This window comes from Siphateles boraxobius, unplaced genomic scaffold (assembly GCF_051911475.1).
Source record: "Siphateles boraxobius isolate OS27281-9 unplaced genomic scaffold, OSU_SipBor_1 9, whole genome shotgun sequence".
NCBI classification, from domain to species: domain Eukaryota; kingdom Metazoa; phylum Chordata; class Actinopteri; order Cypriniformes; family Leuciscidae; genus Siphateles; species Siphateles boraxobius.
Genome location: NW_027509219.1, coordinates 25,658,409 through 25,685,148, shown reverse-complemented (window position 1 = coordinate 25,685,148; position 26,740 = coordinate 25,658,409). Strand labels below are relative to the sequence as shown.

General features: G+C 36.4%; 3 protein-coding genes across 7 annotated transcripts; 2 read left to right on the top strand and 1 right to left on the bottom strand.

Moving 5' to 3' along the window:
* Positions 1–492: 492 nt before the first annotated feature.
* Positions 493–12,902, bottom strand: edem3 (ER degradation enhancer, mannosidase alpha-like 3). Of its 3 annotated transcripts, XM_077223500.1 has the most exons (21): positions 11,342–12,865; positions 11,193–11,238; positions 9,943–10,043; positions 9,828–9,867; positions 9,614–9,726; positions 9,343–9,493; positions 8,046–8,180; positions 6,908–7,013; positions 6,689–6,786; positions 5,874–5,999; positions 5,715–5,798; positions 5,530–5,613; positions 5,215–5,339; positions 4,871–5,045; positions 4,557–4,702; positions 3,919–4,063; positions 3,642–3,833; positions 3,332–3,497; positions 2,585–2,770; positions 2,345–2,392; positions 493–1,656 (listed from the first exon to the last, which is right to left on the bottom strand). In XM_077223500.1, exons 1-21 carry the CDS (start codon positions 11,446–11,448, stop codon positions 1,358–1,360), a joined length of 2,673 nt encoding a protein of 890 aa, XP_077079615.1. In that variant the 5' UTR covers positions 11,449–12,865; the 3' UTR covers positions 493–1,357. The 3 variants fall into 3 exon arrangements, with proteins under 3 accessions (XP_077079615.1, XP_077079618.1, XP_077079616.1); XM_077223503.1 differs by lacking the exon at positions 2,345–2,392 and having other exon boundaries at positions 493–1,650; positions 11,342–12,902; XM_077223501.1 differs by lacking the exon at positions 2,345–2,392 and having other exon boundaries at positions 11,342–12,892.
* Positions 12,822–17,882, top strand: npl (N-acetylneuraminate pyruvate lyase (dihydrodipicolinate synthase)). Its single transcript, XM_077223504.1, has 12 exons — positions 12,822–13,006; positions 13,207–13,276; positions 13,372–13,445; positions 13,550–13,637; positions 14,419–14,476; positions 14,697–14,772; positions 14,883–14,975; positions 15,160–15,308; positions 15,406–15,452; positions 16,333–16,417; positions 16,538–16,577; positions 17,148–17,882. The coding sequence occupies exons 1-12, from the start codon at positions 12,994–12,996 to the stop codon at positions 17,291–17,293; spliced, it is 939 nt and encodes a 312-aa protein (XP_077079619.1). The 5' UTR covers positions 12,822–12,993; the 3' UTR covers positions 17,294–17,882.
* Positions 17,883–19,441: 1,559 nt separating this feature from the next.
* sec22bb (SEC22 homolog B, vesicle trafficking protein b) lies at positions 19,442–24,126 on the top strand. Of its 3 annotated transcripts, XM_077224471.1 has the most exons (6): positions 19,463–19,672; positions 21,256–21,353; positions 21,463–21,572; positions 21,882–22,042; positions 22,203–22,349; positions 22,930–24,126. In XM_077224471.1, exons 2-6 carry the CDS (start codon positions 21,336–21,338, stop codon positions 23,082–23,084), a joined length of 591 nt encoding a protein of 196 aa, XP_077080586.1. In that variant the 5' UTR covers positions 19,463–19,672; positions 21,256–21,335; the 3' UTR covers positions 23,085–24,126. The 3 variants fall into 3 exon arrangements, with proteins under 3 accessions (XP_077080587.1, XP_077080586.1, XP_077080584.1); XM_077224472.1 differs by lacking the exon at positions 21,256–21,353 and having other exon boundaries at positions 19,442–19,683; XM_077224469.1 differs by lacking the exon at positions 21,256–21,353.
* The last annotated feature ends 2,614 nt before the right edge of the window (positions 24,127–26,740 follow it).

Below are 26,740 nucleotides of genomic sequence, written 5' to 3'. Positions count from 1 at the left end.
ATGCAACATTACTTTAATATATATATAGGCTATGTTTATATAAATATATATATATATATATGTTTTGCTCACTACTACGGTAAACTAGTAAACATACAATTTGTCATCTACATGTATTCGTATACCTTTCAAAAGTTTGGGTAAGTTGTCGATAATATTTAATGTTTTTGAATGAAGTCTCACCAAGGCTCAATTTATCCGATCAAAACTAGTAAAACAGTAATATTGTTAAATGTAATTACAATTTAGATAAACTGTTTCCTATTTTAAGCATATTTTAAAATTTAATTTATTTCTGTGATAGCAAAGCTGAATTTTCAGCAGCCAAGTTGAGTGGTTTTACTCTACACTTGCACTTCGATTCAACAGCCTTACTACTGCTTTAATTTATAAAATACGTACTTTCATAAAGCTAAAATGTAATCAAGTCCCCGCTTTTCTTCATAAATATCACACATGTGATAGAAAGCCTATCCAATAAAAAGGCTTATATTAAAATTTTCAATCAATTTTATTGAGCTTATCACGTTTCATGCCCCCTGGCATGGTCTCCCAGTCAATTAATTAGCTACTGCGAGCAATAGCGTCCTCTGGCGGATACTTTAGGATGCTTCACATGTCTCCTTCATCCTTGGGAAAAAAGTCTGTCACTGACATGCAAAGTTGTCATCCGTGGTCCTTTAATGCTACTCTTTGAAACATTGACCTCATCGTAAAGTCATAAGCTGGACTGAATGTATAAGACCGTTAAATACTTAATGTGGAAGGATGGAAGAAGCGTTTTTGAACTTTGGGTCCCATTTGTACGAGAGCCCCAGGCTGATTCTCTTACTAATTAAAAACATTAATCATACATACAAACACTCATACATACGCATATACCATTTCATAAAGGATCTCAATTTTTTTTCTTTTCAGATCCTGCAAACTGAGACAAGAACCGAATATGAATCCTACTGGAAAAAGCAAATCATCACAGTTAAACCAGGCATTAATCCGTCTTTCAGACGATTAATCAGCACTGATGATTTAAGCCTGCACTTCAATAATCAGAGAAACCATTTGTTAGAAGGAAGATAAAAACAGGAGTGATTGTGTACCCTAGGCATGTAGAGAAAGAGATAAGTTGTAATGTGTGGGTGAAATCTGGAATACAGTTTGTCAGCGTTCAGATGAAGAGAACCGGATATGTGTGAATCAGAATGAAGCCCCTGAGAACTGGCCGTAGAAAATGAGCTCTTTGAGTCAGAGTTCTTAATCACGCCTATCTGATATATTGTCCCTATTCGACAGAACTGTTTTCTCAGTCTGTGCTATGGCTGGGACATGCTAGCGGAGTCCGAGATGGAGGGGAATGTCAAAGCTCATCCTTCTCCATCTGCTTAAACGCTTCCAAGTCCTCCTGCCAATCAGCAATCAGCGAGTCCGTTGATTGCCTGCCGGAGTCGCTGTCCACCGCAGACTCCTCCCCTACGTCCACAGGGACGTTACTTCCAAGTCCCTCCACTGGCTGAACCAAATCTTGCCCAACGACTGAGTCTTCTGCTGTCAGTTCCTGAGTAGTGTCTTGTGACTGGTCAACAGGTTCTGAGGAAGTGGAGCAACTGTGGTCTTTCTCCTCTGTGGAGCTGTCATCTTCTTCTGCTCCATCTGTACCTTGAAAAAGAGGTCAGTTGAATGAACCACAAGAAATCCACCTAATATCTATCACACATCACAGGCAAAACCTAGCGGACCACATTAGGTGTGGAGCATGATGGTAATCGTCATCAAAATTTGATGTTGTTAGCAAGAAGGAACATACAGATTTTACGCTAATAGAAGTCCATAATCTTGGCTTGAGTGTGTTCAAATCCTCCTGGGAAGTTCGTATTTACGAGTTGGGAAGTCGTAATTCAAGTCGCTTTGGTTGGAGCAAGATGGCAATGTAGCAGGATTTTTAACTCTACTTCTACAAAATGATGAATCAAAAAAATGCTCATTAGGTTTGTTTTTGCTTTTTAATGCTTTTGTTCAATTTATCAAGGTGCTGTAAATTGAATTATTATATATTCTATTGTAAGTGTACAGTACTACAGTAGTAACTTAGATAGTTTTATTGTAACGGAAAAATGTACTGTCAATAAAGACTCTGCATCTATTGCGTCCACCATCAATTCTCACTGCCACCCACAACTAAGAAACTCTGGGCTTAAAGAAAGTTCAGAATTTCCTAGTCGTAATTACGACTTTGTGGTAGCGTTCATGTGTGTTCAACTCGTAAGTACAATCTTTCTGTCATAACTAGAACCATAAAATCAATGGTGTTCACTGCATGAAGGGTAACCCAAGGAGGGATACTTACTGCCATCCAACAGGGTGCCCGGGAGGGCTGTTCCCTTAAATATAGCTTCTGCTCATCAAAGTAGGAAAGTAGGGAAAAAGAGAAAAGTAGTGGAAAGAGAAAACGGTTACAAACACAGAGGGAAAGAGTAATAAAGGTAGAATAATTAGAAAGGAATGAAAGTTGAAGATGCAACATGCACAACCTCACAGTGCTTTCTCACATACTAACCATCTTTTCTCATGCCTCAATGTGTCTCACCTCTGTCTCTAGCTTTATCACTGAGCAGCACCTCCACCTCCTTGTACTCCTTTAGAGCCTCCAACAGGATGTTGCCCTCTTTGTGGAACAGGAAGAGGAGTGGTAAAGTGACATCATCAGTGCTCCGACCATCTCCCGCCATCTGAAACAATGGGGCCGTATCACTGCTGCTGCCCTCATTATCATCTAAACAAACGTGACAAAACAAAAAGAGAGACACATAAATACTAACACTGATTTATTCTGTACGAAATTGTTAATGATTGTTATTATGAATTAGTAATTGAAATAAAGCAAAGATGAATCAATAAATTATAGGTAAAAAAAAAAACTTAAGTAGAAGTACTAAATTGGACCAAAGTGGGAAATGGACCAAAATGGGAAAAGATATGAAAGTTTAATTTTACAAGAATCACATAACAAAATAACTAAAACTTAAATGAAAACTGAAAATACAATATATATATATATATATATATATATATATATATATATATATATATAAATAGATTTCTTCCTTCTGTTGAACACTAAAGAAGATATTTTGAAGAATGTCGGTCACCAAACAATGGATGGACCCCCATTGACTTCCATAGTATGGAGAAAAAAAAATACTATTTGGTTACCAACATTCTTCAAAATATCTTCTTCTTTTGCGTTCAGCAAAAGAAAGAAATTCATACAAGTTTGGAACAACTTGAGGCTGAGTAAATCCCTTTAATGGTCGACTCCCTAAACGTTTCTCACCGATGACGATGCCTCCGATGGCCCCAGCTTTCTGAATGTGCCTAGCCTTCTCTGCAAACATGCACTGGCCTCTCTGCAGCAGAGCGATGCGGCCTGCCACAATCTCACCGTTACTCAACTCAGAACACCCGTTATACGGCTCCGCTACGGTTACGAACCCACGCACCTGAGGGAGAGGGAAAAAGAGAACAGAATACACAATGTAGCATGGTTAAAAAAATGATACCCTTTGTTAACCCAGAACAGCACAGAAATAGCCCAAAAAAATTGAGAAAGTACATAATAAAAGGTCACAGTTATTCATACTCACTCCAGAACTGCTTTTGGAAAGATCCATTCCAAACTGCGCAGGGCCTGCGGTCAGTACCACTCTACCAAAAAAGGGGTGCGACACAATTTGAACAGCTCGAGGAGGAAGCTGTTCTTTCTGCTGCTGGCTGGAGAGCTCCATCATTTCCTGCATAAAACGCATGCCGTCCTCTGCAGCAACTGCACTCACCGCCTGTAGAGAGGGATTCAAGTTTCAATCTATAGATTAGAAATACAACTTATAGAGTAAAATTCTTATATCTAGGTCTGTATAGTACCTGTGTTGCGTGCTGAACCAGTTGTACTCTGCCATCCTTGAGGTGGATGAGACTCACACCCATCCGCCTCAGCAGCTCCAGATGTTCGGGGTTATTGGCCATGAAGTCTTGAGCCCTAAGAGGAGGACGGCCCATACCAGGCTCTCTGAGGGAGATGAAAAAACAAAGTTTTATTGAAAATCTCCTGTAATTTCCACCAGACCGTCTGCATTTTTTATATTAAAATATAAAAATTACAAACTGTATTTATTTATTATCATCATTCATATATCATGATTCAGTGTTCAATTATTATTGGTGCTTAATTATTATTAATGGTTCATAATCATATTATTTTCAAATGAAGGAAACGTGTTTTTGCTGCTTTTTTGGTGGAAACCCTGATACCATTTTTCAGGATTTGTAGATTTGTAGAAAAGTTAAAAAGAACAGCATTATTTATAAATAGAATTATTTTATAACATTTCGTCTTTACTGTCACTTTCTGATCAATTGAATGCTTTCTGAATAAAAGTATTAGTAAGCATAAGAGTTCAACAAAATCTTAATTTTATATATATATATAAAAATTACATAATATGTATAATTATATAAAATGCTATTTGAACATAGTCCAGCTGCTTATATCACTTTCTCACCGATGAATGGTCGGGCGCAGACAACTCTTATCCACTGCACTTCGGATTGGTTCACGGAGATTGCGTGGGAAGGCGGGATCAGGAAAGAGTAGGCGGGTGTTAGGGCAAGTCCACTCAAAATTTGAGTCATCAAGCTCCTCTCCGGCCTTGGGGTGACAGAAAGATATTATATCAACATTTTATTAGAGAAACAAGTAGACAACCAGTTAAAAAAGCTTTGTTATTTGTATTACGTAATAGTTAGGAATATGACTTGAAAACTTGACTTGACTTGAAAAGGCATGCGGAACTGTTATAGTGCTTGTGTGCAGTACCATACTGTTGACAACAGGGGGCGGCTGTGAGTTTGAGGCAGTAGAGAGGGAAAGAGGCAGCAGATGAGCTTCTGTGGTAAAGATATAGTCCTCTACATTAAAAAGCAAATCCTCCTCCTCAGCAAACAGCAGAAACAGGTACTTAAACATCTCCGCCAGGAAAAACGAGTCCATGCTGAAACATGTGGGTGGTGATGAAGGGAAATAAATATGCCGTGAGACAGCTTGCCACCCACTCTTTACTCATAAATGCTCACTTTTCAAAATCCACTCAAACTATTTGTACAAAAATATACCACATAAACCAACATCCTCTTTAACTATCCACAAACTCCAGCTCTTACCGGTCCTCGTGACTTCCCGTCCTCACATCCTTCATAGCAGCGAAGCCACAGGGAACTCGAGCAAATCGGTTCAGGTTCTCCAGTACGGTGCGGCCCACCTCCAGGTAATATGGATCTCTGGTTGCCTTCAGAGGAAATTCACAGTTAATCATTTGTATTGTCTCCCTGGTTTACAACATGAAAATACACAGTCGAATGCACCTCAGCAGGGGCAATGCTGCGTGAATGGGGTCACATTTGCTGGTTGATATAAAGGAACATGATGGAGAGTAAAGGACATGTTGTACTGAGATTTGTTTGAGAACGCAGTTGTACCTTATAAAGGAAGTAAGTGCTTTCTGCAAACTCTGGCCGCAGGGGGTGCTGAGCCCAGTGAACCCTGAAATCAGTGGTGAACGCCTGGCGAGACAGTACGTGAGGGAGCAGGGCAGTCAACAAGAGTTTATAAACCACAGACCGTGATGATATTCAAAAGACAGACAGCTGAAAAGAGGATCTACCTCAGGAAGGAAGTTGTGTTTCTTGGTAACCTGATAAAGCATTTCATGCGTCTCTATGGCTGGCCGGATATCTCCCTTTAAAACCTGCAAAGAGCAACACGCTTATGTTTGGATATTCATAGCAAACTCAGAGAGACAATGACCTCACTGATTTCTCACCTGCAATCCTGGGAAAAAGGCAAGCAAGGAGTCCATCCAGGTGCGGGCTGGCAGCAGGGGTTTGTGGATGTGGACGTCCAGTAGCAGAGGTGGTTGGCTGATGTATTTCATAATGGATGCATAGTGCTGAAAAATATGTCAAACGATCACAAGTCATGAATACAGAAACATGAGAGACCGGTTATTTCATGGCAGACAAAGCTAAAATGCGAGTCACATTAGATTAAGTATGAAAAATTATTTTGGACCCTACAATTACAGGCAACATGTTTCAGGGTTTCTATTCTGAATAAAATGAATGATCAATTATAAAATAAATACAAAATAGTACAATTATAAATAAATAGAGCAATAAAAGAAATAAAAAAATAATAATTCAAAATAAATGTTAAAATGCACAATCTACTCTAGTCTACAAAAATAAACAAGTAAATGGAATATAAAAATAATTAAAACTATTACAATTCAATCTAAAATAATTATAATAAATAGTTATTAATTAACTAATGTGTAATAAAATAAATATAAAAATAATAATTCAAAATACATAATTACTCCAGTCTACAAAGAAATGAATGAATACATTAATTAAAAAATACTAATTCAAAATGTACTCTTTAAAGTAAATCTAAAATGGTGTTTGTAAAAAACGTAGGGTGGGACTTAATTTTATCCGTCTGGGATTGATTGGATTAGCAAAGTTGTCTAAATATGATAGGTGTTTAGAAGAGAGGCATTGAAAAATAAGACGGCTTGGGGACACAAGCTGAAAAGGAGATTATGATGTCTTTAACAAAAGAATGAGTGATACTCACAGTGTTAAAGCGATGCAGATATTGGTCATCTCCCAGTAATATATAAGCCTTCATCAAGTACTCATAATAGGAATCTATGCCTGCTCCAACTCCACTGTCTGTTAAGGGAACAATGACAAAAAAATTCATGATTCTGACTTGACTTTTACCTTATTAGTCTGTATATGAGCACAGTTGTTTTATGTTTTGGGTGGGTTGTTGATTATAGTTTAGCCTCACCCCTGCGGACCCACTCTCCTGAGTGAATGTTGATGGTCGTTCCCACTAGATTACTGTTCCTCTGTCTCTTTTCCCAAAGGAAGTCAAGAGCCCTTCTCGCATGAACCTGCGAACAATACAATGAAACATTAACACCTAAATACTGGCCTATTTATAATACATTTAGTAATTGACCCTTCACAGGGAGCTTGATTGACAGGTAATCTGACCAATCATACTTCGCCATCCGCCATTTTGTCTGACAAAGCAGTCAGGAGAGTTAGTAGATTAACATAGGAGGATTTGAACTTGAAAAACTGAATATACTGACGCCTTTCCACGGTTAAAACAACATTCCTCCTTATGTTCATTCATGTTTATTTGATGCTATAAATTAACTAGAAGGAAGAGATGATCGGTTCACGAGCAGCTTTAACTGAGGCTCTACAGCGATCTGTCACGACACATTAAAGAGCCACAAAACGGTATTTATTGTTTAAATTTCTTTTTAAAAATTACCAAATTTGAAAGGTGAGACTTTGTTTAATATGTTTCATATCAAAAGTAACTGAAAAGTAACCTGGTCAGTGCCTGTCAGCGTACTGTATTGTCAGTCTCCTCTCTGATCCGCGATGTATTTTTCACTGCGTGAGAACATGGTGTGTGCGTGAGAGCGGCGTAGCTTGTCGGACATAGCGACAGTAACTAAGGGGGGCGGGTCTTTGCGAAGGGTCAATTGTAATTCTCTTTCACCACACAAAATGAGAACATTCCTGACCTCATAATATTTGTCATAGTGCACAACACAATGGCTAACGCTAATGATGTGTGTGTCTTACAAATGGCACAGTTATGTCATAAGAGATCTATGTTGTAATTCTGTAGACTGAATGAGTACAAACATTCCAGGAATCAACACTTTAGGCTGAAATGACGTCAGTGCTCCATTGTTAGTTTGTTACAAAACAATCAGTGTTACTACTAGCTTGGTGACCTTAAATGCTTTGGTCAAAATTGATTATACAGAACGCAAGGTTTTCAAACATTTCTCTAGAGGTTAAATAAGGACATATCTGAATGTTATAACTTCAGAAACGCAACAAAAGTGACATTAGTTCAAATTTGCAACAATTTTTTGCAAGCCATTGTAATATTTTACCTCAAATGTAGGGTCTCCAGTAAAGCGGCTCAAGGCTGCAAATTCAAGGATGATTGTCCCGGCACAGGCGGTGCAGGTGTCCGTTTCGGTGCCTGTACGGGTCTCAGGTCCACGGACTCCATAACGCAGGTTCACCTGTAAATGCAGCCAATCATTAATCAGAGTCATAATCAAGGGGATTTATCACAGAATATTCGCCAGCAGGATTTATTTTAATACACACTACTGTTCAAAAGTTTGGGGTCGGTGGGGTTTTTTTTGTGTGTGTTTTCGAAAGAAGACTCTTCTGCTCACCAAGGCTGCATTTATTTGATTAAAAATACAGTAATATTGTTAAATATTATGTCACTTTTAATCATAATTTTTATGTGTCCTTGCTAAATAAAAGTATTTATTATTTCAAATCAAAAAGGGGAATTAACATTAAAGTTAACAAAATTACATTAAAGTAGGTTATTTAACTATTAAATAAGAATTATTGGTAACACGTTAATAAGGTCTCATGGGTTAACATTAGCTAATGCACTAACTAACATGAACTAACAATGAGCAATATACTTTCACAGCATTTATTAACTGTTGTTAATGTTAGTTAAAAAAAATGTCATGTTCATGCTAATTCACAGTGCATTAATAACTAATGTTAACAAATACAACCTTTCTTAAAAATGCATTAAGTAAATGTTGAGATTAACATTAATAAAGATGAATAAACTTTGTAGAAGTATTGTTAATTGTTAGTTCATGTTAGCTAATGTTAACAAATGAAACCTTATTATAAAGTGTTACCAAATTATTTTATCATGTGAGAATAAAGCAGCTGCGGAATATAACACAAGTATATTAAATTAACATAGCTCTATGCATGAAAACTGTTTCCTTAGACATTATTCCATTTAGCGATCATTATTAAAAAAAAACTGCAGAATGCTGTGATAGACCAATCAGAATCAGGTATTCCAGAGAGACATGTAATAAGTTGAGAATGCTTTGTAACTGCATGTCTGTAAAATAAACTAACAGCAACTGTGAAATGGGCTTTCATGCTGTTGATGACACGTGCAGCCATTGTGGAATGTCACAGAGTTAATTTCCCTAAGGCAGACATGCAACAAACCAATGCAATGCCCAGAACAGCCGGGTCAACAGAAATTGTGGGTGTGTGTACTGTATAGGCATAAAGGTAAATGCTCACAAACAACAACAAAAAAACATTTCATGTACAACATATTTTCATCATGACATTTCATCAATCATATTGCATATGCAATGCATGTACATGCATGCTTTCACTCACTCTAGGGTAAGGCAGGCCACTGCTGGTGTTAAATGCAGGTAGCAGTCTGAGTCCAAGATCTTTGGCCATGTGCAGCAGCTCATTCTGGTACCAGAGCATTTGCCCACTTTCTTTCAACATGATGGCCATAGAATGGCCTCCCAGCAGTCCACTAAAAGAACAGTAAAGTATTACACAAGCAAAACAGACACAATTTACTAGATAGATTTTAAATGCAGTCTTTTACCACGTCAGTCCACCTTGAACCTCTTGACAGAGATGTCTTACTCACCCCAGCACCCGGATATTGGTCTCGAATACAGACACCACAATGTCATTATCCAACCGTACATCTTTCAATACTCTCCTCACTGCTTCCTCAAACTCCACCGTCTTATTTAACAGCTGTGAGATGTCAGAACAGGTCATAAGCAAATAACTTTGGGCTTAACTGTAAATATGAGTGTTTGCAAGAGGTTTCAAGTTCTGTTTGAGATGTTACTCACTGCAAGAGTGTCAAGAGTGTCGATGAGGGTGAGGGAGAACCTGACGGAAACGGGAAAACGTTTCTTTTAAATAAATTAATAAAGATGAATTTTAACACATCTCCAACTGACTTACTTCCCCAGAGCATCATCTATATCCCCTCGACTGGGCTCTAGTCCACGCACTCGCCCGCGACAAGTCAAAGGCATCAGTTCATCTGCAGGGTAGGCATGGTCCTGTCAAAATGAAAGAAAAAAAAACAGAGATGAAATCAGATGAAACCAATTTTAATTAGAATGCCATTCTCTCAAACATTAATCTGCCTTCCCCTATCCCCGCAACACTCCTGTTTTTTTTATTTGTTTAGTTTTTTTGTCAGGAACATTTATTGGCAAATGAGCAATGTCAAAGGGATAATTTATCCATAAATAAAAAAATCAAGGGCATCATTACATAACCCTCATGTTCCAAATCTATAAACCTTTCTGTTTAAAATCTATATAATTTTTCTATATAACATATTTTGAAGAAAGTTTCAACAGTTTTTTCTATACGCTGATAGTCAGTGGGGTCCAAAACAACACTGGACCCTACTGACATTCAATGTAGAAAAAAAAAACATTTTCAAAATTCGATAGAAAGAAATGTTATTTAAAATGTGCCGTAGTTACACATGTGAATAGTGTGTAATAACAGTAAATTATGCATAATTAATTACATGCAATTAACATCAAGCCAAACCTTAATAATATACTAAACCTTTAATAAGTTTGTTAATAATTAATATTACTCAGAACTTATTTGTGTAATTACACCGTAACAACGGCACATGAAAATAAATTATGACCAGAAATGCAGTCACATTTTTTTTAAAGAAATGTATACTTTCAGCAAGGATGCATTAAATTGGTCAATAGTGACAGTAAAGCATTTATAATGTTACAAAAATGTTCTATTTCAAATAAATGCTGTTATGCTTTACTTTCCTATCATAAAAGAAAAGATACTTTAAAAAGTATCATGGTTTCCACAAAAATATATTAAAATATTAAGCAGCACAACTGTTTTCAACATTGATAATAATAAGAAATGTTTATTTGAAGACCGAAATCAGCATATTAGAATGATTTCTGAAGGATCATGTGACTCTGAAGACAGGAGTAATGATGATGAAAATTCAGTTTTGCCATCAAAGGAATGAATTATATTTTAAAATACATTACAATAGAAAACATTTATTTAGATGAACATAAGCGACTTCGTTCAACATTAAAAAAACTAACATAGAAAAATTACACACATAACTTTGGATGCTGATGGAAAAGTAGGATTAAAACTTCCTTGTGTACCCAGCTGTCAAAAGTTATTAGTCACTGTGTACATACCATGTAGTTCTGATAAGCGTGGTCAAACATTTCCACCACTTGGTTCCTGAGAAGCAAAAGCATTTCTTAAATTAAGAAAAACACAATTTTGAATCATTCATATGGCAAGCAATTCAAATTTTCACATGTGTCCTCACATAGACACATACCTCAGTTTGTTCCTCTCATCTCTGCCCATGGTCTCTGTTAACCTGATGGAGGTTCCCATAAAAAATAGCAGCAAAAAAGCAGGCAACATAGTTGCAGAATGAAGCATCCGCACGGCTCTAATCCACCGGTCTCACAACGGACTGCTTCAAACCTTCACGTAGATGAAGACACCCAAGGCAACTCTTTCCTGCCTTAGATATGTTTATTTAGCACCAAGTTAGAGTTCCACTTCTGGTCCATCATTTTCAAATTGAATGTAAAAAATGTGATTCAGTAACACCCACAGAATTTGAATACATTCACTGTTCCAGCTCAATAACTGTATAGTTTCTGTTCTTATCTAAACGTCTCTCTTGGATGAATGCAGCTCTGGTGCATTTCTGAGATGCGTTTAGTGTCTATTACAAATGACCAAGGAAGGACCAGCGATCAAGTCACTTTTCATTAGTGTTGGTCAGTCAGCAGCTGTTGCCACACCTGACTGTCACCTTGATAACAAGTTGGCACTCATATGACACATCGGCATGCTACTCTCTATTGAGTATCAGTTATAAAACAACAACAAAATTACATCACTGTAGATCCCCAGCAGAGACAGGCTCGAGAAGAACTCCAGATGGGGCCATGGGAAAAGATGCTTTGACTCTAATAGCAACCATCACCATGGGTGACACGATCAGCAGTTTGCAACCCCAGAAAGAAGGAGAGAGCGCATCGTATTGATTCCACTAGAACTGATTGAAATTAGTTAAGATAGTTTGCGGGTCCCAATCCCATATTCGTGACACTAAAACAAGTTTAACCCATGTAGAAAATGCTACGGCGTTATTCAAAAATAAAATATCCAGCGAAATGTTGTTGTCAAGATGATTTGATGAAAAAAGAATTCTTAACCCCGTCACGCTTTGTTGTTTAGCTCGCCGGCTAACCCGTCGATGACAGCTCGGCACCACTGGGCATATGTTTTTGTGGTAGAAACGCTGCTGTAACTAGCGGAAAGAACATCTTAAATCTGTTCTTCGATCATCCACGAGTGACAAGATGGTCCATTCAGATCCCAGAATCCGACAAATAAAAATATTCCTCGTAATAGTTATTTTATGTCAGGTGTAATGCAAAGGGCCAGAGGTCTCTCAGAATCGCTGAGTGAATGAAGATCATCACCCGTCTTACGGGCAGACGACAACATCCGCATCCGGGTAGCGCCGAGCGTACACGCCCCGTAAACGGTGTGGTGCAGAAACTACAGTTCCTAGCATGCCTTGTATGCAAACTTTTTACGTTTGTAATAAATACATTACAAATATAATGAAATGAAAATATGAATAGTAAAAAATCCCAAAAGAAGATATATTTCTTTCTGAAAGTACACGTCGTATCATTGCTGCTTAAAAACATTATAATTCATAACAACACATTTCTTAATATAATGCATACAAGTCCTCTGAATAAAAATAAAAAGGAACTGCCAAGTCTATCACATACAGTATTTTACCTTTCAAGATGTAGCAACAACAAGTGCTGAAGTTACTTCCTGGTAAGCATGCATCACATGATTGCATCGTGCAGTGACGTCATGTACAAACACGTTAAGCAGTACAACGAGTGCCCTACTGTCTATGCGAGTGCCCGAGTTGAACGCTTCTAGCCAATGAAAAAGGAAGGTAAGCGACTGTCTTTTAATTGTGGAATGAATTCAAATGTATTTGGTCGGGAAATAATAGAACTTGAGACTTTTCGGGACCCATTTAAAATCTGATTGCATTACATGTATGACTTGTCGTGTCAATGGAATTGGTCAGTAACGTTAAGCTTTGACGTTTTAATAATACATATTGACGTTTTCTCGTTGTTGTGTATGCAGAGATGTCTCGAAGCGTAAAAAAACTCACTGGTCTCGTGGCAGCTACATTCACACCACTTACTGCAGAAGGGTGAAATACTTCATTCCTCAATAAAATCTTTACGCAATCATAGCTGGCGTGCAGTGATTTGGTCATTGATATTATTCAACTTTTGCTGTTTTTAGGGAGATCAATCTATCTGTAATTGGACCATACATTGATTACCTAATAGAAAAACAGAATGTCAAGAGTGTGTTTGGTAAGTCAAACCTATCAATTTAATCAAAGATTTGGGGGAATAGGGCAGCATGTTTGTCATTTATGTTATTTGTAATCTATTCTAAACCACTTTGTTTTTGGTAGTTAACGGCACAACAGGCGAGGGTTGTTCTCTAACTGTGGACGAAAGGAAGCAGATTGCTGCAGCTTGGTGCCAACATGGAAAGGGCAAGTGAGTTATAGCATGTTTATTCAGCTATGGGTTATGATTGTCCCAGGGGTTATAAAAGTAACTGAATTTTGACAGGCACATTAAGCATTTTGTTTACTATGCCTTCATCATTTATTTTCTACTACTACTCACATTTATTTCTTGTATAGATTTTGCTGACCAAGACATACCATTTTACAATAGGCAAATCCATCATAAGAAATTTGAAATATGAATTTTTATTTGAAAACGATAAAAATCTAAACAAAAAGTGGGAAAGAAAAAAATCATACTCAGTTTGAAAATGATTCACATACTTTTTTACATTTCCACCACAATCAGCAGTTTTACTCCTAATGAGTAATAATGTCAAATTGTATGAAATGTGTAAACATTTATGTAATTGTGTGTGTTTTAGGATACATCCATTTCTACCTATGAAATTAGCGAGATGAAATGAGTTGGCCATTTTTCCCAAAATTATCATTTCCAACACAGAATGCTTGTATTGGCTGTGAATCAACTTCATGACTGTGGTGTTGCTAGCAGTTAAGCCGCATATGTGGTGGACATTTTAAAGATGATTCAGGGGGAAATGGCAAAAATAACACAGTTCTCCAGTGATGCAATAAGCATGTCCACTGTTAGGGGGCAAAGTGGACAGTTTATTTTTTAAAGGTTCACAAGGCCAAAGTTGTTTATAGTTTAGGAAACACCCTAATACACATCTTTATTATTTTTTTCTCATGGAAGTTGCCCTTGCCAGATGTTTAATTTCTTTATACTGTATGTGTGTGTTCAGGCTTGAGCAAGTGGTTGTTCATGTTGGCTGCATGAGTATAAAAGACTCTCAAGAACTGGTGAGCACACTGCTTCAGATCCCCTTTTATTCACATGCATTATCTGCATCTTTCATGCGTATACCACTTTTGTTTTGTACTCTTCCATTTTCATAACAGCAGTCCCGCACACATATTTTCCTCCCATATCCATTTGTGTTACAGCACGTGCAGATAAACAGCTAGGTCCCTCCTCGTGACCGTTTAAAATGCTGACTGGATGTTTTTTACTTTCCTTCAGGCTCGGCATGCCGCCAGTATAGGGGCCGACGGCATAGCAGTAATCTCTCCTTCCTTTTTCAAACCCATTAATGCAGGTTTTAACCCCCTTTTTTAAAACTCTACTTAATTAATCTTATGTTACAGGTATTACCAAATGTGCTATTGTATGATTTTCATAAAACAAATGACGTTCCTCTTTTCACAGATGCATTGAGGTTGTTTATAATGGAAGTGAGCACCTCTGCTCCAGATATTCCAATGTATTATTATCATATTCCAGGCATGACCGGTGTTGAATGTAAGTGCAGCCCCATGTTGTCATCATTACTGGCAGTCAAAACAATAGCAACTTTGTAAATTCCTTAGAATGGCACAGTACTACATTTTTTGAATGAGTCAGATTCACATGTGATAGATTGACTTCCGACTGTGGTTCAGTCTCTGTGGTTCAGTCTCTGTTTCCTCTTTATTTTTTTCTTCAGTGGAGGCAGCTGATGTGCTAAATGGGATAGAGCAGATGATCCCCTCATTTCAGGGAGTGAAATACAGCGGGACTGACCTGAGGGATCTCGGACAGTGTGTCTGTTACTGTCAGTCCCATAACTGGTCTGTCTTGTTCGGAGTAGATGAGGTATGAAATCACCTACTGTATTTTTTCCTGCTAGTGTCATATTTATATAACTTGCGGTTTTGATTTTAAATGTTTTACTTCACACTTTGCTACACAGCAACTCTTGGGAGCTTTGGTACTAGGTGTGCATGGAGCAGTAGGAAGGTGAGTGCCAACATCAAATGGCATCTTACAACGCTTTCTCTGGCCTCAGTTGGCAAAAATGCCTGTCCTTTCACTGTTTTTCTATCTGTGGTGTCGCTTTTGTTCCTGATAATACATTAGCTATGTTTCCATACAAAGTTGCATATTTAACTTCTGTGTAAAATTGGAATATCTCATAAAACTAAAGCACAGTTTCCATCCCATGTGTTCAAGTGAACAAAATCATCACTCTCTGGAAAATTGGTGCAAAATATCTGTAATTAAAATGGAAGTTGTTGCAACCACCATGGCTCTTTTTTTTGTTTTTTTGTAAATCATAAATGACTCCGAGCTCACAGGCAAAGTTTTATAATCTAAAAAAATCTATATATAATCTATAATCTTTATAAACTTCATTATACCAAATCATTCTGATGACAGACTTTGGTTCAGACATTTCAGAATGATCAAACCAACATTTGAAATGTTGTGCAATGTAATTGGTTCACTGGTTAGTGCAGTTATCCAATCACATCCTCTGTTGAGGCAGTCACATGAGTTTTTGTTGCTCATCGAGAGATTTATTTGGTAAATGTGTTTCCATCATAGTTTATGTGCATGTGTTCTTGTCTGATAAAAAAGAAATTATCCACCTCTATTGTGCGCATACATTTTTTTTATCTACATTTTCAGAATTTTTGCACAGAATTTTATGTTTCCATCCAGCATTTTTTAATGAATTATCCCAAAATTTGCATAAAAGTAGGTGGATGGAAACATGGCTGTTGTATCATTCAGTTTTTCCTGTGGCTGATTTGATTGAAAAACAGTAGCTTAAAAAACTGAACCTGTAAATAATGCACTGCTGAAGACCATGCAAAACTCTCTCGATCTTCTCCAGCACATATAACTACCTCGGACTCCTAGTGAACCAGATGCTTTCTGCTTTTGATAACAGCAACCACATACAGTCCAGAGCCCTGCAGGTAAATCATTCATCCCATGTGCATTTCTCATTTTGTGATTTTGGACTGTTTTTACTTCATCAGCATGTGTTCAGGTTAATGAATTAATATTCAGGTTAATGAGTTTGCTTCTGTTTACAGCTTGAATTTATGGAGGTCATCACATTTGCTAAGAACCTTGGTGAGTTAACTGTTTTGCACCTTTCAAATGTTTCTTATGCAGTATTTATTAGATCAAAAATAGAGTAAAACATGTGAAAGATTATTGCAATTTAAAATAACGTTTTTTATTTTAATATATTTTATAATGCAATTTATTCCTGTGATTGCAAAGCAAAAATGTAATTAGCCATTACTCAAGTCTTCAGTGTCACATGATATGCTGATTTTTTTTTTTTTTTTCTTTTAAGCAATGTTGAAAACAGTTGTGCTGCTTAATAATTTTTTGGAAACCGTGACACATTTTTTAAGGATACTTTTATGAATCAAAGTTCAGAAGAACAGCATTTATTTGAAATAGAAACCTTTTGTAACATTATACATGCCTTGACTGTCACTTTTGATCAGTTTAATGGGTCCTTGCCGAATACAATTCTTAATTTCTTTATAATATAAAATTATACTGACCCCAAAATTTTGAATGGTATTGTATTCCCAGTACAGCTGTGAGGTGTTAGTAAGACATTGCTTTTGTGTTTGTTGTGTAAATGGTGCTTTTGATTACATTTATTTCATCATGTATGCTCTGCAGGTTTTGATGTGGGCGTGAATAAGCAGGTGATGAGTGAAGTGTCAGGGTTAGTGCTGGGTCCTCCCCGACTCCCGCTGCTGCCGTGCCCCGTCTCAAAGGCCCAGGCTATAGCACAGAAAATCAAGGACTTCTCTCAGAGACATTAAAACACAAGTAGAAATTTCAGTGAACCTACATGAAATTGCAAAAAAAAAAATGGTTTGTATCGTTACTCTTTACACTACAGTATTTTGATGTACTGTATCTTATATTTGCATGCTTTTTTAATTTCATACATTATACTTGATTTTCCTTTTTTAATGTTTCATTTAGTTGTAAACACATATATTAAATCTGTAGCATTTACTTTATATATTTTATAACATTACAATGAAACTAGCAATTTTAATGAACCTACTTGAATTACCCAAAAGATTTCAGAATAATCCTCAAGTGTTACTGATGTCTTTACACCATTGATGTACTGCATCTTGTATAACTAAATCCGTTTTTTTGTATGTTTTGTTTTTTCTTGTCTTATGCTTACATGTGTTAAAACACACGTTGTTGTTTTTATATATACATATTCTTTAATACTGTAATAATTACACTCTTTTGGCTGATGTAATTGTAAATGGACCATTAGCAGGAAACAAAAGTTTCTTATGTTTTCAGATTTGTATATTTCCGCATACAAAAAGGGACATTTTTTATATCTTGAAATTAACTGAATAAAGATTATTATTAAAAATGCAATGCAAGATATTCCTTTGAAGTTCTAACTCAACCTCATAATAGCCTGAAAACTGCCTGTTTTTATTTGAAATTTCTAGTTTCATGAGTTTGGTCAGCAGTGGCTTTTTATTTTTTGACTGTTCTTACCATATTTTCTCTAGCCTTTCCACTTTATTGTTAGAGAGCCTTAGGATTTACCTCATGCATTGAAGACCCCGTAATATTTGCTTAGCTTAAAGGGATAGTTCACCCACAAATGAAAATTCTGTTAATGGTTCTGGCTATTGTTTACTCACACTCCAAACCTGTATGAAAGTCTCAAGTACCTGTGGAAACAGTGTAAGGGTGGTATGTTATGTTTCACTAGTATTTCAGGGTTGGGGACACACTGGACTGTGCTATCATCACCTAATGAGTGGTTTTAGTGCTGACTTCACACAACATTTATCAGCTGCAGCTGCAGGAAACAACACGTGCCATTTCATCCCAGTGAGAATGCCAAGTAAAGGAAGCTAAAGTGTCTGCAACCGAAACATTTAAAATTCAAGTCATGACCACATTTCCTCTAGAAAAAGCTGTCTGAATACAAATTAGAGACTGTTCTTCTTAAACTGGACACACTATTGTGGATACACTTTTTACTTTTTTACAAGATACACATCTTGTGTAACATCTATGACATCTCAAATTTAACCCGTTTATACTTTTTCCTCTCCACCTATTGATGTACCCATCACTTCCTCTGGTATTTTTGGAAATGTATCCATTAATGTCTTTCACATGGCAGACGTATGTATAGAAATAGAAAAATGATTAATAACTAAATGGAGTTGTTGGGTTATGATTTATCACAACACAACAACACTTTATTAATCTGTTTTCAAGATGTTGAACATATAATGGGCAACTGATGTGATCTTTGGGAGAGTCAAAATAAAAAGGGCCACAATTTTTAAATATTGCCTAAGGTGAGTTCAAGATCTAAGGTTAGGCTAAAATCTCAGTGATGTTGTGGAGCTGAAATACAGTAGGCACACACATATTGCATAATTGTTTTTATTTATTTTGTTTCAGCTATTATTTTATGTCGGAAAACGAATGTAAATATATTTATGTAAAATTGTGTGTGGAATAAATATTCCATGGTGGACATATATTCCCGGTTTCACAGACAAGGTAAACCTAGTCCCACATTAAAATGCATGTTTGAGCTGTTTTAACTGAAAGCAACTTGCACTGACATATCTTAAAATATGAATGTGCCATTGTTTTGTCTCAAGATGCACATCAGAAATGTTTTTTTTTTCTAAGGCATGTTCATACTGGTGTCAACTCTTGTTAGATATTTCTAGATTTAGATTTATTTTACTGTCTATGGTTAAATAGGACGTTATACCCAGACAGTAAAAGAATATACCCGGTAGACTGGTGAAAACTCAGGCAAAATATTAGATAAATATCTCAGATCTAAATCAATAATTTATGTAATCCAAAAGCAACATATAATCATATATAATTCCCAATCATATGCGGAACCAAAGATAGTGGTTTAAAAAAGTAAAACGCTGCAGGACAATAATAAGGTGACGCCGAATATTCACGTATTTCCGGCCAGCTCAGCGTAGTGTACGGATTCCGGAGGAGTGTTGTGAAGCTGTAATCCAGACACAGACATTTTCACAGCTGTTAACCGCTCCACATTCACCTGCTGTGTGTAAATCTGACATTACAGTAAAATGGTGCTGCTGACAATGATCGCGCGGCTGGCGGATGGACTGCCGCTGGCCGCTTCAATGCAGGAGGATGAGCAGGTATGAGCTCAGTGACTTATCAGATTATATCATGTACACTAGGCCTATGTGTGCTGTAGATGTGACAAATCAAAGAGCAATGCCCTGAAAACATTGCGTTTTCTTCTAAAGGTGTATAATTGCCCGGGATTGTAATCCGCAACAGCAGAGAGTTTTTAACCTGGCAGTTATTAGCTCATATTTCATTAATTCGTCGTCGTAGTGTTTACATCAATTTGAAATACTTTATTTGGAATTAGTATATTTACTATAATTATATTCGTCTCCATCGTTTATTCTCACTTTGAAAGCTGTAATTGGTCACACAGAGAGAAGGTTCATTAATCATGAGATGTAACCGTATAATTTGAGTGCTTTTGATCAGTAACAGCGCCCTCTTCTGTCTTGATCTGAACTCGCACCTGTTTTACTCCGTGTGTCTTCACCCTCCCTGTTATATATTAACTTTTATTTTTAAATGAATAGTTTAAAAACACAAGCAAATAAGTTGTTAACATCATAAAAAAGATTTGATAATTGTTTTCATAATTTTATCCTTCTGAATTCATTTTCAAATTACTTTAATTATTGAATGTATATTTATTATTTTTAACATTGTCTATATTACATTAAGCCAGTATAATAATTAAATATCATATAAACACTAAATTTGCAGTATTTCCCTTTTTTTTTTAAATACATATTTATTACATTAATCACAACATTGGCTTCTTTTTCCATATAGATTTTGTATACGTTTATAGTCAAGCACTTTAGGATAAAACCTAAATTAACGGTTTCAGGCACATTTCCCCAAAAATTCAATTGTACATTCATTCAATAACGACTGCGATGCAATGAGGATTTAAAATCACTATATTTAAAAGGATAATTCACTAATTTTATTCTGTCATCATTTACTCACCTTCATATTGTTCCAAACCTGTAGGTTATACCTTTCTTCTACGTAACACAAAATGAGTGTCTATATTTTGCAGAATGCTCATTGCTATTTTTCTGTACAATTTAAAACATAAAGTGTAGTGGCCAGGGGCTTCACATCTCCTATACAATAAATGACATCTGTGTGAGGAAGAAGAGACTAACGTTATAGTGTGAAGTGCCTCTTGTAATGGTATTGTATGTTAAATCATCCCTAGTTTGGAATGACTTGAGGACAAGCAAACAATGACAGAATTTTCTCACTTATATTTCTGTGCGTATGTGCTATTTCTGTAATCCAGAGAGCTATGTAGGCAGATATGACCTTGTAGAATTGTAAATTAAAATGATCTATTCCCTTTCAACAAAAAGAGTATGTGATTCGCTTGTCACTTTTCGCTCAGTATTGTTTTTGACTGATTGACCTGTAACTTTTTATGTTCAGCTGAACTGCTATAATTGTCCATAAACTGATGCAAAGTATCTTTTATGTATTTGCTGCAAAATATATACAAAAATCAGCTTATTTCCTTTGTTTCTCATTTTTAGCTTGTAAAAACTCTGTTGTTGATGTTTAGATGATCAAGACAAAGTTTTGGGCTGTTGTAGATTTGGAAATAATTCTGTAGAGTTGTTCCAAATGGTTTTAATGTGTCTAATAGGTGCCCAGCAGTTTCATTACCTTTACAGCAGCCGTTCGATTAAGGTCTAACATCTTTACGTTTCCTCCTTTCATGCTGCCATGAAGGGAAGTGAAAAGGTTTGTTCACCTTTAGATTTGTGAAATCCCTCTGAAGAGGATTGAGTCAAATCATGTATCAGTGTAAGATTAAGTGTTTTATCTATTAAATTTGCACTTTTGTTCTTAGATGGGTCGAGACCTCCAGCAATATCAGAGCCAAGCCAAACAGCTCTTCCGCAAACTAAACGAACAGAGTCCCAATCGATGCACCTTAGAAGCTGGATCAATGGCTTTTCAGTAAGTGTACAATATATTAAAACTACACTGATGCTGATAAAATAGTAGGTCATAATAAGTAGGTTCAAACACAAAGTGCGCAGTGCACACATCCAGTGGGTAGAAAGCTCAATGAGGGTGCTCAACCACAAAGAGTTGCAAAAAGGAAGAGAAAAGTTAACACACCAAAGCTCTAAAAATAGAAAAATAAAGAAAAACTTTTCTCTTCCTTTTCATAATAAGTTGGTAAAAGTGGTGATTTCAAGATTTACACACAAAAATATGTGCTAACTAAAACCCATTGCTAATAAAATGTGTCTCTTCTCAAAGCTACGTCATAGAGAAAGGCGTTTGCTATCTGGTTCTCTGTGAGGCCGTGTTTCCTAAAAAGCTAGCCTTCGGTTATCTGGAAGATCTGCAGGCAGAGTTTCACGAGCAACATGGCAAGAAGGTGCCTACGGTCTCCAGGCCCTACTCTTTCATAGAGTTTGGTAATAGCCCTCTCTCTCTCTCTCTCTCTCTCTCTCTCTCTCTCTCTCTCTCTCTCTCTCTCTCTCTCTCTCTCTCTCTCTCTCTCTCTCAATAGCCAGAGTTTCATCTACTTCCTATCAAGAGACAACCTTGTAATTCTGTCTTCCTCTCTGTCCAAAGATACGTATATTCAGAAGACCAAAAAGTCATATATCGACAGCAGAGCACGCAGGAACCTGAGCAACATCAACACAGAGCTACAGGATGTACAGAGAATCATGGTGGCCAACATAGAAGAAGTTCTGCAGCGGGGAGAGGCCTTATCTGGTAAATAATGCTTGTAATGACCCACCCACCCCACGTTTCAGGACATATAAAGTGAAACTATTTTTCTCTCTTCCATCTGTAAATTCTGTTTTTGAGGCATGTCGAATACAATATGCACTTCAGCTAAAGTTAAGAAGCGAACGTTCAGCTAAATTATTCACTGTCCTTACTTCATTTCTTTAAAAAAATTTGAATTGAAAATAAATTGATTCAAAGTGAAACTAAAGACATTTACAATGTTACAAAATATTTCTATTTAAAATAAATGCAACAAAAGATAAATTATGATGAAAATTCAGCTTTGCCATTACAGGAACAAATGATATTTTAAAATAGAAAAGAGTTATTTTAAATTGTTGTAAAAATAAATGGTCAAATAAATGCAGACATAAATAAACGTAAGCATAAAAGACTTCTTTTCAGAACATTGACAGATCTTACCAACCCCAAATTTTTTAAATGGTAGTCTCTCTATTCATTAAAGAAGTCATTGGCCTGAAAGGGTTTAAGATCACTCTGCAAAATTCTGTACTGTATTATTTAGATTTCTTCTCTTCACATCTTCATGTCTTTTCCTCAGCATTGGACTCGAAGGCCAGCAACTTGTCCAGCCTGTCAAAGAAATACAGAAGCGACGCTAAGTACCTGAACACTCGCTCCACGTACGCTAAGCTAGCTGCGGGTGGAGTCTTCTTCATCATGCTGATCGTATACATACGCTTCTGGTGGCTGTGACGTGTGACGGATATGCGGAGGGAAGAGGGGCTCTTGAGAGGGTTACGGGTGAAAAGCAGACAGACTCTCAAATGACGACAAGCTCATGTTGTGTTTTAAAAGCCACAGCCTGTTCTTAAAGACTGTCGGATCCGGCACTTTCCCTCCTAACAGGCCGTTGAATCCCTAGCCTGATCCTCACTGGTATCTGTTTAATGAACAGATTAGTTCAGTTAGTGACTAAGTTAGTCTGCGCTTGCTTGCTTGGTGTGTGTGAGTGAAAGAGAGAGAGAATGAAAGTGTGCTTTCCTGTTTGCATTTGTGAAATCCCTCCGTTCATGAAAATGTATCTTACTGTATAACAGTACCATAGAGCAGTAGTGAATCCTAAACCTATGAATTAATGATTCATTAACAAAAGTATGTTAATGCAGTTTTGAAGTTTTAGCACATTGTGGGTTGGAAAGAGGAGTTTGCATTATTAAAGCTTTGGTACCCCAACTATCAGCACAAAATGTATTATTGTACTGTCCGCCCAGTTAGTCTCCTATCTATAAACCACTTATACAAGAATTCCACTCATATCTCTGAAAGTGTTTTATTAAGTCTTAGTTTGAATTTGTTTCAAATGTACATTCATTGAACTTTCTATTGTTTTATTGGTGCAAAATTTGCCCAACAAACAGTACTTGCAGTGCAGTGAGGAGATTGCGGTCATGTCCAGTTACTCAATACAGACCAGATCATTGAAACTAGTGTCAGGGGAGAGAGGTGGCCTGCCACTATTTTTGATTTGGGTCAGATGTAATCCAGTGCGGTTTAGAACTACAGTATATCTGGATCTGAGGTCCTCCTGACTATTGCATGGTTGTTGATATCTGACTTGGGTTAATACAGCTTTTTCTTTCAGAGTTCACACTAGTCTGTATTGTACGTGCATTTAAGAATTAAACACACAGTAACCAACTAGGTGTCCATGTACCAACCAGATGTGGCTAAAATGCTCATCAGAAGAGCATTTGTTTAGCTTACTAAACCATATAAATAAAATTATTCAAACTCAGTTTTTCTTTTCTTTCTGTTTTACAGTTAACTCTGGCATTTGTAAGATTTGTAAGATTGTTTTTTAATCTTTGGACTAGTAGATACAAGATACACTAGTCTCAATACAAGGTCACTGCCAATCATACCTAAAGAAATTGTATCATTGGCCTGTGGCTTTTGGTGTTTTCGTTGCCAAAGTAGGCCATTCATTTTGTTTCATTTCACATGTATGTTCATACTAGTTCTCTAGAATTACGATTGGAAAGCATGAACTTGGATGGGAATTTCTAACATGACATCATTAAAAAGTTATGTGTCATGTGTTAAATGTCATGTGGTCTAGTCATAATTACTATTGAAAGGAAGGAAGAGAGGGAGGGAGGGGGGGGGGGGGTTAAGGGACATGCATTATTATTATTATTATTATTTAGGATGTGTTTGCCACTATGACAATGGACTTAATCCATTTTAATCATCTACCAGAAGTAATAGCTTTTGGTAAAAAAAAAAGAAAATACCTGAAATAGGACATTAAAGGTAACACTTTATTTTACAGTGTCTGTAATACATGTTACATGTTGTAGTAATTACTATACATTGTGCTTAATTACATGGAACTAAACCTAATCCAAACCCTAAACCTATAGTAAGTACATCTAGTTAATTAATTATTATTGCTCAGTACTTAAATGTATTATTACACTGTAACAGAGACACCTTAAAATAATTTGCAACCCATTTTAACAGTTCACTCTGGCATTTATGTTTTTTAATCTTTAGACTAGTAGATGTCTCAATGGTTAACATCAATCATACCTAAAGAAATTGTATCATTGCCACAAAGGTATAGTTTGTTTTTGTTTTTTAAGTTGTGTTTGCTGCTATGACAGTGGACTTCACCAGGGGCCTATACCATGAAGCCGGTTTAGGTGGCTAGCCAGCTATGTTTCAGTTTAGTTTGCGTCAACCCTGGGTTTTAGGGACCATGAAAGTGGTTTGGCTTTTAGTAGTGTTCATCGCCATAGTAACTTACGCTCCACTGCTAACCTGGTCCGGGGCAGGTTATGTTTTAGGTAAGAGGTTGCAAACTGAACTTGGACCAATCAGCTGTGAGCAAAGTGACACATGCCTGATGCGATAAAGTCACTCCACCTGTTTCTACTCCAAATTAAAGGTCACTACATAGCAAATGATTCTTAAAGACAAAATCGTCTAGTTTTTAGTGATGCTTATTTAGAATAATAAATTTGTATGATTTAGATATTATTTAGGCCTATGTAATTATTATACCCTTAATCAATCACAGATGTACAATTTTAGTTCATCAATAATTATTTCGCAGTTTAATTGAATAAATATATAAAGGTAATATAAATACACTTTAGCATCAATAGATGAAGCTATAAAATAACTTCATGTGAGCTTAAATGTTCAATTCTCTCTATACCTTTATCAGCTGTATAAAATAACTTCACAACTTTTACTTGCACTGATATACAGTAGCGAGACTTTTTCTTTTAGTTGTCCTCTTTCATAGACAGCTGTTTTCTTCTTGCTGTGTAAATTTGTTTAAAGTCTTACTATTTTAATACTTTTATTTAATAAGTGAATTGCGCTGCTTCTCTCGCGAGAAATTAATGACAGTTTCACTCTTTCTCAACATGTGATTGGCCGTTTGCTGCTGATGTCACACTTAAACTCCTAAACTCAGGATCAAAGCCTAGGTTGACAGAGAAAGTTGATGATCAGCATCATGGTACCAACAAAGTCTGGTTGGATTGGTTTGGTTTTGTCAATCTAAACTAATCCTGTAACCCTGAGTTTGTTCAACTACCATCATGGTACAGGCCCCTGACATCAATCACCTACCTGAGGCAATAGTTATTTGTCCATTGCAGTTGTAAAAAAAAAAAAAATCCCTAAAATACGACATTTTTACAACTAAGTTTTTCAGTTATATGGGAAGTATAAAGGATTAATCTGAATCATGATAGCATGCCTATATCAATGTCTGTAAGATGTTTATGGCTTGGAAACTGCTTTTTAAAAAGATTCTTATCATTGTACAAAACAGATGCTTTCCAGGTGCAGTGTTCCTTGAAAGACACCTTGGAGACATAAGTGTGCTATCTGGAAATAGTATTTTGCTAGTAGGACTATCGCATCATGTTAAGCATTTGTGGGCTCTTTTTTTCATTTGACCGCACTAGTTTAAAAAGTAGCTTTAAGGTAGTTTACATGTAGCCTATACATGCGCAAGATTAATATGTCTAATAGTTTTGGCATGTCTCGTTGCTGCCTCAGACGCATTTTAAGATAAAACGCTTGTATACCTTTACTGGTTTGCGTTTTTAAATAAAAAAGGCGTCCAATGTGAACACCCAGAGGATGACTGGATCTCATGTGGTGAGGGTACATTATTTCCATGTTGTTTTATATATATATATATATATATACACTGTATATAGGCCTATATACATATATGGGTCATTCCTGGGATTCGGTAATATTTCAACTTGGATATTTGTTTTTTTAAACTACATATAAACCATTTTCTAAATAGGCACATATTAAACAAAAAAATCATATTTCCCACCTCCGGCATATAAGTCCTTTTATTAATTTCCGTGTTT

What these genes read in the sequence shown, in the direction of transcription:
- edem3 (XM_077223500.1), bottom strand. Translation starts at nt 11,448, where the DNA reads ATGCTTCATTCTGCAACTATGTTGCCTGCTTTTTTGCTGCTATTTTTT. An exon ending in ACGGGAAGTCACGAGGACCG is followed by an intron (nt 5,046 to 5,214) that starts GTAAGAGCTGGA and finishes CACATGTTTCAG; the next exon opens with CATGGACTCGTTTTTCCTGG. An exon ending in TGGTTCAGCACGCAACACAG is followed by an intron (nt 3,834 to 3,918) that starts GTACTATACAGA and finishes CCCTCTCTACAG; the next exon opens with GCGGTGAGTGCAGTTGCTGC.
- npl (XM_077223504.1), top strand. An exon ending in GTGCATGGAGCAGTAGGAAG is followed by an intron (nt 15,453 to 16,332) that starts GTGAGTGCCAAC and finishes GATCTTCTCCAG; the next exon opens with CACATATAACTACCTCGGAC. An exon ending in CACATTTGCTAAGAACCTTG is followed by an intron (nt 16,578 to 17,147) that starts GTGAGTTAACTG and finishes TATGCTCTGCAG; the next exon opens with GTTTTGATGTGGGCGTGAAT.
- sec22bb (XM_077224469.1), top strand. Translation starts at nt 19,598, where the DNA reads ATGGTGCTGCTGACAATGATCGCGCGGCTGGCGGATGGACTGCCGCTG. An exon ending in GCTGGATCAATGGCTTTTCA is followed by an intron (nt 21,573 to 21,881) that starts GTAAGTGTACAA and finishes CTCTTCTCAAAG; the next exon opens with CTACGTCATAGAGAAAGGCG. An exon ending in CTACTCTTTCATAGAGTTTG is followed by an intron (nt 22,043 to 22,202) that starts GTAATAGCCCTC and finishes CTCTGTCCAAAG; the next exon opens with ATACGTATATTCAGAAGACC.